At 33.5% G+C, this 14,522-nt stretch overlaps 1 protein-coding gene across 1 annotated transcript in view; it reads right to left on the reverse strand.

The window, feature by feature from the left end:
• LOC144977789 (neuroglian-like) overlaps positions 1 to 9,935 on the reverse strand; it is a 13,170-nt gene extending 3,235 nt beyond the window's left edge. The window contains exons 1-2 of the mRNA XM_078923185.1: positions 9,252 to 9,935; positions 2,083 to 2,192 (exon numbers count right to left, since the gene is read on the reverse strand). Coding sequence (XP_078779311.1) covers positions 2,083 to 2,104 — 22 coding nt within the window. The 5' untranslated portion in view covers positions 2,105 to 2,192; positions 9,252 to 9,935. The remainder of the gene's footprint in view (positions 1 to 2,082; positions 2,193 to 9,251) is intronic.
• Between the last annotated feature and the right edge of the window lie 4,587 nt (positions 9,936 to 14,522).

Consider the following 14,522-nt stretch of genomic DNA (forward strand, 5'->3'; position numbering starts at 1 on the left):
TCTCTCTCTCTCTCTCTCTCATTCTCTCTCTCTCTCTCTCTCTCTCTCTCTCTCTCTCTCTCTCTCTCTCTCTCTCTCTCTCTCTCTCTTCCTCTCTTTCTTTCAGACGTGCGATATATAGATTTATGTCCTTTTAGGCATATGGCAAATTAATGAGGGTGTAAAGAAGTATTGGGAATAAAGGCCCAGAGAATGTAGGAATGACAATCTGTTCTTTTTCATACCAGCCAGTCAAGGTTTCGGTAACTGACACCCATGGGAATATTCAGAAATTATTTTTTTAACATCGACAAATTGTATGCATTGACTAGCTCTAATATTCTCCTTCCAAATCAAAGTGCAATGTAGACTTACATAATGTCTCATCAGTTGTCTCTCTGAATTTCGATAAATTTAAAAAATAAAAAAATAAAAAAAAAAAAAACCCAAAAGTCAATTCAGTCGACGATATAGATAGTATGCGCTTGGCTAAGAAGCTCATAACATTGCCATCCGGAAGTATAACGGAACAACACACAAAACTGTGTGTATCCATGAACGTTTATAGTCAGGTTAATACAGTTCAGTGAGCATTAGTCATAAACGCGGATGGCAAAAACAATAACAAAGACCCGAGTGACGTCATCTTCGAACTATCTATAGAATAATTAAATTTCTCTATAATTAAGTAAGTGTGCTTGTAACAAAATCGGAGTTCAAAACATCTTTCAAACTGGAATAAAATCGTTCAATCATTGTCTAGAGTGACTTAGCGCATCAAAGACGTTTTCTTTTGGCTTTGTTTTGTTGTTGTTCGTTTGTGTGTTTGTGTGTGTGTGTATGTGTGTGTATGTATGTGTTTGTGTGTGTGCTTTCTTTTTTATCCTTCAGAATTGTTAAACCGATGGAGTTCTATTTTTTCCATGTCTCTATAACGTAAAACCGACATCAACAATTCCTTGCTATCCTTTGGATATGACGCTAAGTCTATCCAAAAGTACTTTCCATCAGATCTGACGGGATCAATCTCAATCCCTTTGCGTGGGAAGCAAGGCTCTCTTAAGGGGCGGTTTGGGTCTTTTCAAAAAAAATTTTAATTAGCAATATTGGGCGGTTTTAATCATTTTGTATCGTCATTATAGGTTAAAAAACAACATTTATGGTGAAAAATTTTAATTATCTGTGTTGATGCCCATTTTGCGGCCGAATTTGGGGGTCTGACATCAAAAAATATAACAATCTTGTGGCAAACGTTCCACAAAAACTAATGAAGGAATGACCTCCATATTCTTCCCTCGTGTCAACATTGTACCATAGTGTGTCACCATAGAGAGATTTTACGGCTTTAGCTTATGGGATTTTTATTAGAACATTACAAATTTGAGAATCAAAATGTTATGACAAAATTGATGTTAAAAATTCAGAATTAGGATTATAATTCAAAATTCACACATCTTATCAAAAAAAATCTCTCTATGGTGACACAATACATTATCTCTGTGATAACTGTGGAAATTTTCAGACAATTTCATTGAATAGATTCTGGGAAACGTTTGACACAGTATCCCATACCCTTAGAAATATGACATTTTGAGAAAATAGCAAAATAACTTCCCGTTTTTCACACTTTCTCACTATCTGTACCATTTTCGACTGTGTTTTTTGTGCCTTTATAGTCTACTTTACGAATTTGGACTTCAATTATATTATTTCTCGGATAATAAAAAATAATTTTCCACCAAAATCTCAAAATCAATTTTTCGAAGGATTTTCCTAATAATTAGACCCAAACCGCCCCTTAACTGAGCTATCGGAACCTCCAACCGTTCATGGCAATGGGGATACTTGCGATACCACAGGCAAAGTCTGGTAATCGATTTTAAGTAAAAAAACTATCGTGTGCTAAGCCTAAAGTATAAGATTTTGGATGACAAAGATAGAGCTTGATTGGTTCGATCCCCAGTCGAGACATGCTACTTTTTTGAAATGTCTTTATTTTCTTGTAATTTTCTTTCTGCTACTGTTTCATACACACCTTTTAAGAATAGATTTAACTCTTCATTAATTAGCGGTTTATTGTCATGATATTATTAAAATATTTACTTTCTTTCCAGCAAAGATACATTTTAGTTTCTGAGTACTGCCGACAAATCCAAACTGGTCAAATCTGTACTTGGGCCAAACAAAACTGATGTCTCTCATTTGGTCAGTGGCTGAACATGGGAAAGAAAGAAAGAAAATATAAATTTAAAGAGAATGTCCACGGATTAACCATGCTCAATGCGCAATGTTTCACTTATTCCTAAAAGCAGGGATCATATTTCCATTTAATACAGTACCGGTCGTCTCTTACGCGTCCTTTTGTATTAATGCGCTTACAATATCCGTCACTGAAAGATATTAATTCTGGGTTGAGTGAGGTAATGTATAAAGTGCTTTACCTAAGGACACAATGTCAGGATCAGAATTTACCATGATGACTTCCTGTTTTGTTACTCTGTTTTTTGGGGGCTTTTTTCTGTTTATTGTATTTGTTTTTAAAAAAATATGCTTCATAAAAGATTTTTTTAAAAGTTATAAATCATCTTTGTAATGTAACTGAAATAAAATAATTTGTGTAAGACTGGGATTGTCTGATTTTGATCAGGTTGGTTTGACTAATCTCAAAAATAGCTCAGAGACCATCAAGCTATGAATATAAGGAAGTAGAATCACACCATTTGTCAACCACCACGTCGATCAGGTATTAAATCGGGATTAATTGAATCATCATCATTAATCATCATCATCATCATCATCATCATCATCATCATCATCATCATCATCACCCTATCATAAATCGTGTTGGAAACTTTAGCTCTTTCTCTCAATGCACATAGTTTAAAACTGGTGAGAAGAATTCTGCCGTACTCCAAACTAGATATGCACGTTTTCCTAAGTTAGACAACAAAACTTATAGGCCTACTTCAAATTTCGATCGCATACCAGTTAACTGCCGAACTCGGGAAAGACACGGATTTTTAAAAAAATGTCTCTCAAACTCTCAAACCTGGGACTTCGCGAGGTTCAGATTTGAGAGTATTTAATCAAGATGAGGGTCATTTAAATCGAATGTTATTTGAAGGACGAGTTTTATGGCCATTAAAAATAATTGTGTCTTTTCAGAGTACGGCAGTTGGCTGGTTGAGAACAAACCCTCCAATTTGTTATCACGTGTGATACCAGAGAGATCAAATTTTAAGCTCAAGTTTGAAACTTTTTGACAAGATGAATCTAACGAAATATGAAGTAATTTTTTTCCTCACAAAAGTCTAAAAAAGTAATAATTAATGAATATACTAGGAATCCTTCAGAGCCATTAGGCTCATGGAACCGGAGTTTATCCCGGTTTCTATAGCCTGAAACGGAAAATAGTAATTGCTTGCTATCCTTTGGATAGGACGCTAGTCTATCTCAAAGTACTTTCCGCCAAATCTAACAGACTCAGCTACCTATCCACTTCTGGGTGGACGAAAAAAAAAATCTCGACTGTGTGTGCGTGTCTTATTAATTGTTATTATGCAATTCGCGTTCATCAAAATGTTATCGTTATAATGATTGCACAGAATATAATTTCACATTGGTTATAAATCAGCTCTGTATTCACCAACTACAGTCCGGTTGAGTGATTATTTGAATCTTGTATGTACGAGGCCATGCCAAAACACAACAGAGGAGCTACTCATTTTTACATGCCTCAGCTTCTGGTAAGGGAGTCTAGAATTGGATTCAATAGTCTGATGTCACGTCGCCCAGCAACGGCGGCCATCGTGGTTCTAAACAAAGAAAATCTGTACTTTTTATTCTTCATGCTGGTTATAACTTTTCATATGCCTTGTGATCAGAATGTGTAAAAGTCAAAACATGATCAGATTTATAATGTTAATTTTTCCACTGGATACACTTTTATGCTCGTCGGAAAAATATTTCATCAGGGCGTCCGCCATTGTTCCGATAGTTTAGATCCAGTTACTAAGTTACCATGGGTCAATGCGAGGGAAGTGACGTTACGACTGTTGAAATGGATTCAATCACCTTGTAGAGCATTCTTTTTATATCTGTACTTGTAGACAGCCATTTTCGCTCATCTTTCGTCTCACTGTTCTTTCCCCATCTTACGTTCCCAACTGACAATGCTAGCTGGTTGGCTGACAACGTGCAAGATGGAGACATAATCAATGGATCAAAGCAATTAACTCTTGTCATCCACGATCTCTTCGTAAATGTGATTATTATGCTCCTTTAATGCTACCACTACACTCGGGAAAAGATGCTCTCAAGAGGACGCTGCCAATCTACGCCATCCCCTGAGGGATTTTGTCCGCCATGATCTCGTGTAGACAAGACTAATTTGTAGAAGTTTCCGGTATTGGGAGATAAGAAACTGCGTCACCGGGTTTTTGTGTAGACTGCTTAAACTGCCGGCTGCCGGGCGTATTGACATAATAACATTTCCTGTTTGTTATTGTTCTTTCGTGAGTCGATAGACATTGATTGTCATTTGGGCGTCGTGGCAAACTAATTAGGTACTCATTCTGTATTTACAAATCGTGTTTGGAATTCTAATTTTATTTCACTATTGCTATGGTACCTGAAGTAGATATTTACCGGTGTCGCTGCTTTAACCGCTTTTTTGAGCTTTTGATATCAAAGCACAACAGAGATAAATTGATTTGATAAGTGTGAAAACAAAGCCCAATTAACTCACTCTTGCGGGATACTCCAAGATGTGATTTATTATAGCCGTCAATGATGAGATTTTATTTTTCAAATCCTGATTTTGCCGACTATTTACAAAGCTAACCATTTTCACCTAAATAGCAGCAACCGTAATACAATGAGTCAGATTTAGTTGTATTGGAACTCTGCCTGTATTGGGTTAAAGAATGAACCAAAACTTGAACGGGAGTTCGGCTCTCAATTGTTTTTATCTTTATATTTCTATTCCCTTTGATCTGTCTGAATTGGTTTGAATAAACAGAGGTCATCCATGTATACAAGGTGCCCATAAAGTCTGTCCCAGATTTCAAGGACTTATTATTCTAAAACCGTTATAGATACTTTCATCTGTTTCACCATCTTCAAGGGAAAAGTTATATATTTATAAAAAGTCATCAGAAGTCATCATCCATATCTCATCAACAAATTTAGCGACATGAACATGAACTTAAAAGGCACAATTCCCCCCCCCCCCTTTTTTTTATTTCGGAGTGGCAAAAATGCGACACAAATCGTTTTGTGTAATATGATTGCATGAAACAAAATCGTCGACGGTAAGCTCAATAACCTTCCATAGCCCAGTTTGGCAAACCATTACAGGAAAGCGATTTTAAAAAAATAGGATAATCTAAATTTGCAGATACACGTAGTATCAGAGATTGATCACACTCCCGTCAACCAAGCGATTTTTGTCGCACTGTTGCTGTTCCGAAATAAAAGGAAGAAAAATGAGGTCTTTAAGTTCATGTTCATTTAGGTAAATTTGGTGATGTATTGTCAGTCTATGACTAATGTTCATAAATGCATGGCTTTTCCCTAGAAGCCGATGAAACCAGATGTAAATATCTATAACGGTTAATAATAATAATAATAAATATAATAATAATAATAATAATAATAATAATAATAATAATAATAATAATAATAATAATAATAATAATATGTCTTTGAAATCAGGGAAAAACTTAATGAACACCGTGTAAATCATACATAAGTCCCCCAGTTATATATCATATCATATTATATCATATTCAATCGTCTCAATTATCGGGTTTTAAAATGGACTAACTGTTCTTTAAATGCCATTAAAACATAATTATCAATATATTGTACATTGCACATTGCATACTTTAAACTGAACAAGAAATTGTAGGCCTTTTATAAACTGTCATTTGATTCTAAAATAGTCAACAAATAATAATAAAGAAAACCAAGAGTAGGGCAATTGACTCCATTTCCAAATTATTCCGTTTACGAAGATTGAAGATTACTGCCCATGTTAGAGGAACAATTTTAAGGTAGAAAGTTTTGGCTGAATTTACTACAGCGTCAACAGTTTTGTTTGCATTTGGCTTTATATATTTATATTTTTCCGGACCTCTGAAATTTGTTCCCGTAAATTGAATGTCATACCAACAATCTACAAACACGACAATGCTTCAATGTGAGATTTCACTTTCGATCAGTAAAAAAGGTAGGGTCTAGCTAACTAATAAGCCAACAATGACGTCACGGAATCAAAATATATGATCGACAAAGCAACATTAGCTTCTCGCTTTTGACCTGATTATCCTTCGACGTTGTAAATCTTTCACACACATATATACATACACACATGCGCGCATAAAAAGTGTGATTCAATGAACCAATTTAATTCTGACTTTTAATTTTTTTTTAACCTTGTTGTTTATTTAAAGGTGCTTTCGATGATCTGTAGTTTTTACTCATTTTCTTTTGCCCAGTAACAATATCGACATGATTCTTTTATCTCGTTTTTTTTTTTCTCATCATATTTCTTTTCAGAAGCAAGGCTCTCAACATTATTTTTGCCAATTGTCACCGTTCTTATTGTTGACGATGAAAGTAACTTGGTAACAAGTCTGGATTTTACTGTAGTCCTTATCTTTGGAGAACCCCCCCCCCAAAAAAAAAAAAAAAAAAAAAAAAAAAAAAACAAAAAAAAAACAACAAAAACAAAAAAACAAAAACAAAAACAAAAAGAAAGAAAGAAAGAAAGAAAGAAAAAAAAATAACGAGGAAAAGAAAAGAAAAAGACCAAAGGGACGCGCTTTATTATCAGACTTTTCTTAGTTGTCTCATAGAAGAACCGAAATTTAATGTCTTTTACTATTTTTAGCACTGACTGAATACATAGTGAGTGCAAGAAACGGCCCTGGTAGACAGTTATCTTCTCTTCGCGTGGACAAAAAGCATTTTTTTTTGGCCAAAATATTTACAAGACAATTAAATACATAATAAGAGAAACACTAGGCCAATAATGTGACCTGTCACAGTGATAAATAACTATTAAGTATTAGTATGGTATAATGTACGGTATATCAATTATAAAATAAACTCAAGGTAATCTAATAACTTATCAATATAGTTTTTAAAGACATTAAAATTCCTCGCAGGTCTTGAACAGGCTGTTGAGAGAGTTCCAAATATCTACGGTACTGAAAATTATGGAGTGGGCATTTATCTTTGAAGATTTTGAAAACCTCACATCTTGTTGACGTCAAAATCGCATATTTCTAGAACTCCTTGGAATCCAACTTGTCGATCTTGTGTACGATTTTGAAAATTTGAATGAGACCACCTTTAAGTTTTCTGTAATTTAATGAAGGGAGTGACTTCATATCAAATCGATGAATTTATAAAAATGACATCCGGCCTGTTAAAATGTATTAAATACAAAACTTCTTAGAAATCATTATTGATTTATCGATATAATGTAAAATATATCTGGCCAAAATAAAAAAAAAAAGAAAATAGGTTTTGTCATCGTACAAGATATGTGCTCAGATAGGTAGCGCAAGATATAAGCCATTTGTCTATTTTTACTACGGAAGTCAAGAAAGCAGCCAAAACTGTAAAATCAAATGACCGTGCTGGAGGGGGGGGGGGGGGGGGGTGTTCTGACTTAAATATTGCCAACCGGAATTGACCATCAGGAGAAACTTAGGCACCACTTAAATAAAAACAGACACGTTTTAAAAATAACCATGAACATTTTATTTTCACATCCAATTCCTTGTCTTTGCTATACTGTTTTAACAGTTATTTTTCCCCAAAAAATTTCAGAAGGAAACAAGCATTAGCCAAATTTAGGGCAACTATTTTAGAAGCAATTTAAACTTTTTCTTTCACTTAATCTTTTATTTATTGTTGATGAAGAAGGAAGAAAAGAAGAATATATATATATATATATATATATATATATATATATATATATATATATATATATATATATATATATATATATATATAAGGTCACTCACGTTTTTTCCCCGATACAATTGTTTCTATGTCCTCCATTTGGTCATTCGACATTTATCAGAAGTGTGCTTTTTTTTTTCGAGAGTTCGGTGTTGTTTATTTATTTTCGTCATTACTTCCGCTAAGTATGCCATTGGGCGAAAATAAATAAACAACATCGAACTCTTGAAAGAAAAAGCGCACTACGATAAATGTTGACTGACGACATGGAGGACATAGAAACGATTTTATCGACAAAAAACGTGAGTGACCTTATTTATTCTTATATGCTCTAACCAACATTATCAAGCACTCTCGTACATACAAGTACCCACCAAACACTCATATGTATATATATATATATATATATATATATATATATATATATATATATATATGTATATATATATTTATATATATATATATATATTATATATATATATATATATATATATATATATATATATATATATATAGAGAGAGAGAGAGAGAGAGAGAGAGGCTTTGACGATGATGGTGATGTTGCTGCTGTTGCTGATGATAAAGATGATGATGATGATGATGATGATAATGATGATGATGATGATGATGATGATGATGACGATGATAACCCTAATGATGAATTGGAGGTAGAGGCAGGGAGATACAAACTATTAAATAATTTAGATCCACAAATATTAGACAAAGAACTATATGACTAAATATTCAAACTCTAATAAATTGGAATAATATCACTACAAATCATTGGCATCTTTATTTTTTTAATTAAAACTTTTGATAAATATGATGCAGACAAATTTACATTAAAACAAGCCGCCCACTCAGAAATATAAATTACGAATAAGTCCTCATCTGAGTTTATTTATTTGTTAAAACGAAAGTTGTTTTTTTCCTTGTGAAGCAATGCTATATCTATCTCATATTTCTTTAATGTTGATGATAGTGTCAGAAATCACTCCTCCATGCATGTTGTCTATGATGTTGTCCCATTGCAGATGGCGCTCATTGTTGAAAACAACACCGAAAGATAAGCGAAGCTCATGCCTTGCTAGATATTACAATTGGATATGTTATTGCCAGCAGGTTTCCCGAAAATCTAATTTGGAAAGAAACGCTATCCGGCCATTATCACTCCCCGACGAGCCAAAAATTCGATTCTTGCGTGTTTGTTAATAGACAAACCGACTGCGAATTTCAATTACATTTTGAATAAAGCTAAAGGTAAGGAAACACAGAAATACATAACTGATTCTCACCGTTATAAACTGAAGACGAACTTCATGTCGACATAGGCCATCAAGAAATACACCAGATTCGACATACAGTTAGGAACAATGACCAAATACCTTTTTCTACTAAACGGAAATAAGGAACAAAAAACAAAAACAACAAAAACAAAATAAAACACCAACCAAAAACAAAACAAAAACGACACACAGTAAAAATTAAAAAAAAAACAAAACAAATCATAGCAAAAAAAAAAAAAACAACAAAAAAAAACAAACAAAACAACAAAAAAAACAAAAAACAAAAAAACAAAACAAAAAACAAACAAACAAATCAAACAAAAACAAACAAAACAAACAACAAACAAAAAAGAACAAAAAACAAAACGAAACCAAAATAATTTTTTTAAAAAGTACTCCATCCCCTCAAAATGGTATAAAAACAGTAATGATTGAAGCGGATAAACAGTATAATATGGTGTCTATAATTGAACATTTTGCTCAAACAGGAGTGTTTAAAATAAATTGAGCTTTTATATAGAGCAATATCCACTTAACTTGCTCAAGACCCTTTACAAAGGGTACCTGACCAACAGCAACATTTAACATGTAAAACGAGTCATGACGCCTCTTAGGCGATATTACATTTTGTTCTGACAGAGACAGCTCTGTTAACGGCCAGGTACTCATTTTACAGCTGAATACGTCAGAGAATGTGAGTATAGAGCCTTTTTCAGGACCAAACTGTGCGCCGAGGGAGGCTCGAACTCAGGACCTTCTAATCCGAAAGCGAGTGTCACACCACAAGACCACATAGCCGCACAAATAAATCCACAAATAAGGGTTTATTTTCTTCCGATAATTTTTCTGCCCAATAATAATTATAAATGGTAATATATAATATATATATAAATAATATATATATATATATATATATATATATAGCGCTTTACCTCCTTGTCACAGGCTCTAAGCGCTTTACAGTGATATAAAACACAACATATTACGGTAAGACAAGTGTTGATGGAAAAGTGATACGAATTCAATTTAACAACAACAAAATATGATAATAGTGTTGCAACATTATGACGTATAAAGATAAAACTTTAAGCTAGATTTGAACGTTGTCAAGGAACCCGAGCATCTCACGTGTGATGGGGGATAATTCCAAAAATGGGGGACCGAAAATTGAAAAGATTGTTCACCTATTTTATGCAATGTCTTAGATTTGACAAGGATTGATTGGTTATAGCTTGACCTCAAGTTTCTATTGGGGACATAAATGTTTAGAAGGTCTTTAATATAGGAGGGACTGTTGGTGCTTAAGGATTTGTAGACAACAGTATAAATCTTATAGGCAACTCTGTTTTTTTCACAGAAAGCCAGTGTGACTCACGGAGAAGGAGAGTTGCCGACGGGTATTTTTGGTTATTGCGTACAATGAGCCTGGTTGCGTTATTTGGGCAACCTGAAGTTTACTCATTTTGTCTTAGGGCTAAATTCGCCCAAAGGGAGTTACAGTAGACCTATTTGGATAAAACAGGGAAATTAATTAAAAGTTCTGCTATATGCTTCGGTATTAAAGTACGAATTTTGCTTCTTTTTTTCATTTCTATGTACATAGATGTTATGGTGTTATTCACGTGGCTTGTCATGGAAAGATCTTTATCAATGATGACGCCAAGGTTTTTTGCTTTATTTGAAAATTCTATTGTACCATTTCGCAAGGTCTCAATAGTTCCAGATAAAGAAATTCAAAAGAGCGATTGTCAAATAATAGGAAATATTTTCTTGGGCACTATTAGCAGCGTGTTTTCTCTGGAGCATCTTCTTTGAATGACGTTTGATGTATTAGCAAATTTCCCCACACTGTAAATGGATGGAATCGGGGTGTTTGTGCGTTGACCCTCGAACTCAAGAAGTCGCGTGAGGGACTCAAGATAGCTACTATGTTTGAAACCATTCTTTTTGGAGCGGTGGATGGCGTCGACTGTAGAGCATCCCCCCTCGTAACCAGGCGGATGGTGCAAAAGTTTTTATTCTCTTTTTTTGTTGTTGTCTTCTTGCACTTCTCCACTCACTTTATTTCTTACAGAAGGAACAAAAATTGACGTCACTCAGCTCTTTGTTATTGTTTTAAGCCAGCCATTTTATGAGAAGTACATACTAGCGTTTAACATGACACACAGTTTTATGTGTTGCTACGTTTTAGATAGTTCGAAGATGACGTCACTCAGGTCTTTGTTATTGTTTTAAGCCAGCCATTTTATGAGAAGTACATACTAACGTTTAACATGACACACAGTTTTATGTGTTGCTACGTTATAGATAGTTCGAAGATGACGTCACTCAGGTCTTTGTTATTGTTTTTTTTGCCATCCGCGTTTATGAGTAATGCTCACTGAACTGTATTAACCTGACTATAAACGTTCATGGATACACACAGTTTTGTGTGTTGGTCAGTTTTACTTCCGGATGGCAATGTTGTGAACTTCATAGCCAAGTGCATACTATCTATTAATCAGAATATTAACGTTTAACATGACACACAGTTTTATGTGTTGCTACGTTATATCCGCCTGGCGGATGTTATGAGTTAAAAAAAAATAAACACATAGCATCAATTGATACTGAGATAACCACTCCCCTCGGACAGTCGTCATAATGAAAAAAATGATAGTGATTGGTAAAAATAGCAAACAACCCAGGTTTTTAATATCGATGTCTAAGTAAAACATCTTATCAACATTGTAGCATTTTGTGTCACCATAGAGAGATTTTACAGCTTTAGCTTATGGGATTTGTATTAGAACATTTCATTGGTGCGAATCAAAATGTTATGACAAACTTGATGTTAAAAATTTATAATTTGGATTATAAGTCAAAATACACATGCCCTGTAAAATTCGCTTTATGGTGACATAATACATCATCTCTGTGATAACTGTGGAACTTTTCAGGTAATTTCATTGAATAGATTCTGAGAAATAATTGACTCAGTATCCCATACCCCTAGAAAAATGACATAGTGAGAAAATAGCAAAATGGCTTTCTGTTATTCACACTTTTATTAGGTACTGTCTGTACCCTTTTCTATTATGTTTTTCGTAAATTTATAGTATATTATTTTGAGAAGTTGGACTTCAATAATATTATTTCTAAGAAAATAAAATATCGTTTTCCGCCAATATCTCAAAATCAATTTTTCCTAATAATTAGACCCAAAACCGCCCCTTAAACAAGGCCCATAATTGCGTTCGGATGTCAGACCTGCATAACTGCACACGTAAACTTAAACGTTCCTATAATATTATGTCCGAGAGAATAATATTAGTAATAGCCAATAACCCAACTGGCGGACTCAAAATGACAACAAAGAGCTAGCTGACGTCATCTTCATTCTTTCAATAAATTCGATATGAAAATAAACAGATAAAATCTATATATTGTGGAGATGGAAATATAAATTCTATATCAGTCTTAACAAGCACCACTGACGACGCTGACATTATATTTAAACAGGAAAAAGGAAACTGTCGATTTGCTTAACAATTTGCATCAGGTAGCTAAAATTAGGATTTACAGGTAATAATCCTGTTTCAAAACATAAAGGAGCACATCTTTTGCCATTTAGATAAACAACTTTAATGAATCAATGCGTGCAACAACGATAACAGATGTACTAATTCAGAGGTTTTTCACATGAGACCAACACAACCCCATTATCAATCCTTATACAACTTCGAATTAGGAAAAATAACAATACTCTTTTCAATTTGAATGGAAACGCTCATAATATATATATATATATATATATATATATATATATATATATATATATATATATATATATATATATATATATATATATATATAAAACTTATCATTTCTAAATACGAGAGTGAAAATAATTTTTGTTAGACCTGATTATTTTTCTGAGATCGATTTAGCTGTACTGTCGAATATATTTTTAAAAAATCATTTTGATCACACAATAATCTATTATGACGTGACAGATTTTGTTTGTTAATATGAAAAGGTTGCCCAACAAGCTCCTTCCATTGCATAATATGGAAATGTGGTTTCATACATCATACAGGGGTTTGATAAAAAATATTTGTATGCATGTTATAGTGGAAATTGAATAGTAAAAATACGCTTTATAAATGACATATCTATTTTTCTCATTCAGCCAATATTTTCTTTCTTTACAACAGAAACCTTCAGGCAAATCCTCGTGTGTTTATTCTCTGATTTAACTCCATGTCTCTTTATTTGCTTCTCCTCGTATAAGCTTAATAGGATTACAAGAGGATTAAATTTGGGTATTTCTCGCAAATTTGAGAAAAAGGAAAATCCTTTCTTTAAAAAATATAGCCTTGTGGAGAACATTGTGCTTATTTGAGTCAATAAAAAAATTATATTGCGCACAACTCTACTGAAAGATTTGAAAATTAGAAATGTTTTTATTTTTACAGATAGATAAACAGACAACTTGATTTCTTTTTATAATTTGAAGTCAGTTTGAAAGTTCGTTGAGTCAAACAGATATCATAAAATACGTACCGACGAAAAAAACAACCAATTTCGACACTGTAAAAAGTTGTCAGTTTAGCGTTTTTACGCAAATCGTTGCATTCGAAATAATGTATTCACTTAATTAATGTAAATGTTGCTGCTCGTAGCTCGAAGAAATAAATAATAATGTGAAATTGAATGTAAGCTTCAATTTAATTACAAAAACAAATCAAATGAACGTTTCGGGTTTCCCCTTTATCAACAAAACAGGATGAATGAAACACCACTTGCTGCTATCACTAATGATTTCTACTTATACCGACATCCCTTATTTATTATTTTTTGTATTTATTTTCAATTGTATTGTATTTATTTTCCAACAACAGTCTACACGTTTTTATATTTCACTTTCTAAACTGCATTAAACAGTTCCTCCGCGCCTCCCCTCTTTTCACTTCATTAATTGCGCACCTTAATTAATTGCTACTTCAGGTTTATTTTCGCAGTTGATTTTCTTACCACAACCTGTTTTCACACACAGACAACTGTATGTTGTTGTGTCAAGGGTCAGATGCTATAGTGGCTTACACTTCATGCTGGGCCACACAGAAAAATCAACAGAGGATGTACCAAGTTACACAGACAACGTTGTTTACCAATCTGTCTCATTAAATGATGGTGGGTATAATATCAAATGAAAATAGTTCTTTCCCTGCGAAATTGCGGGCTTTTTACCAGTCTATGAATTATATTTAATAACGCGGGATAATGTGTGTATGAAAA

Source organism: Berghia stephanieae, chromosome 8, assembly GCF_034508935.2.
Source record: "Berghia stephanieae isolate SIO BIC M18660-M18661 chromosome 8, UCSD_Bste_1.3, whole genome shotgun sequence".
Lineage (NCBI taxonomy): Eukaryota > Metazoa > Mollusca > Gastropoda > Nudibranchia > Aeolidiidae > Berghia > Berghia stephanieae.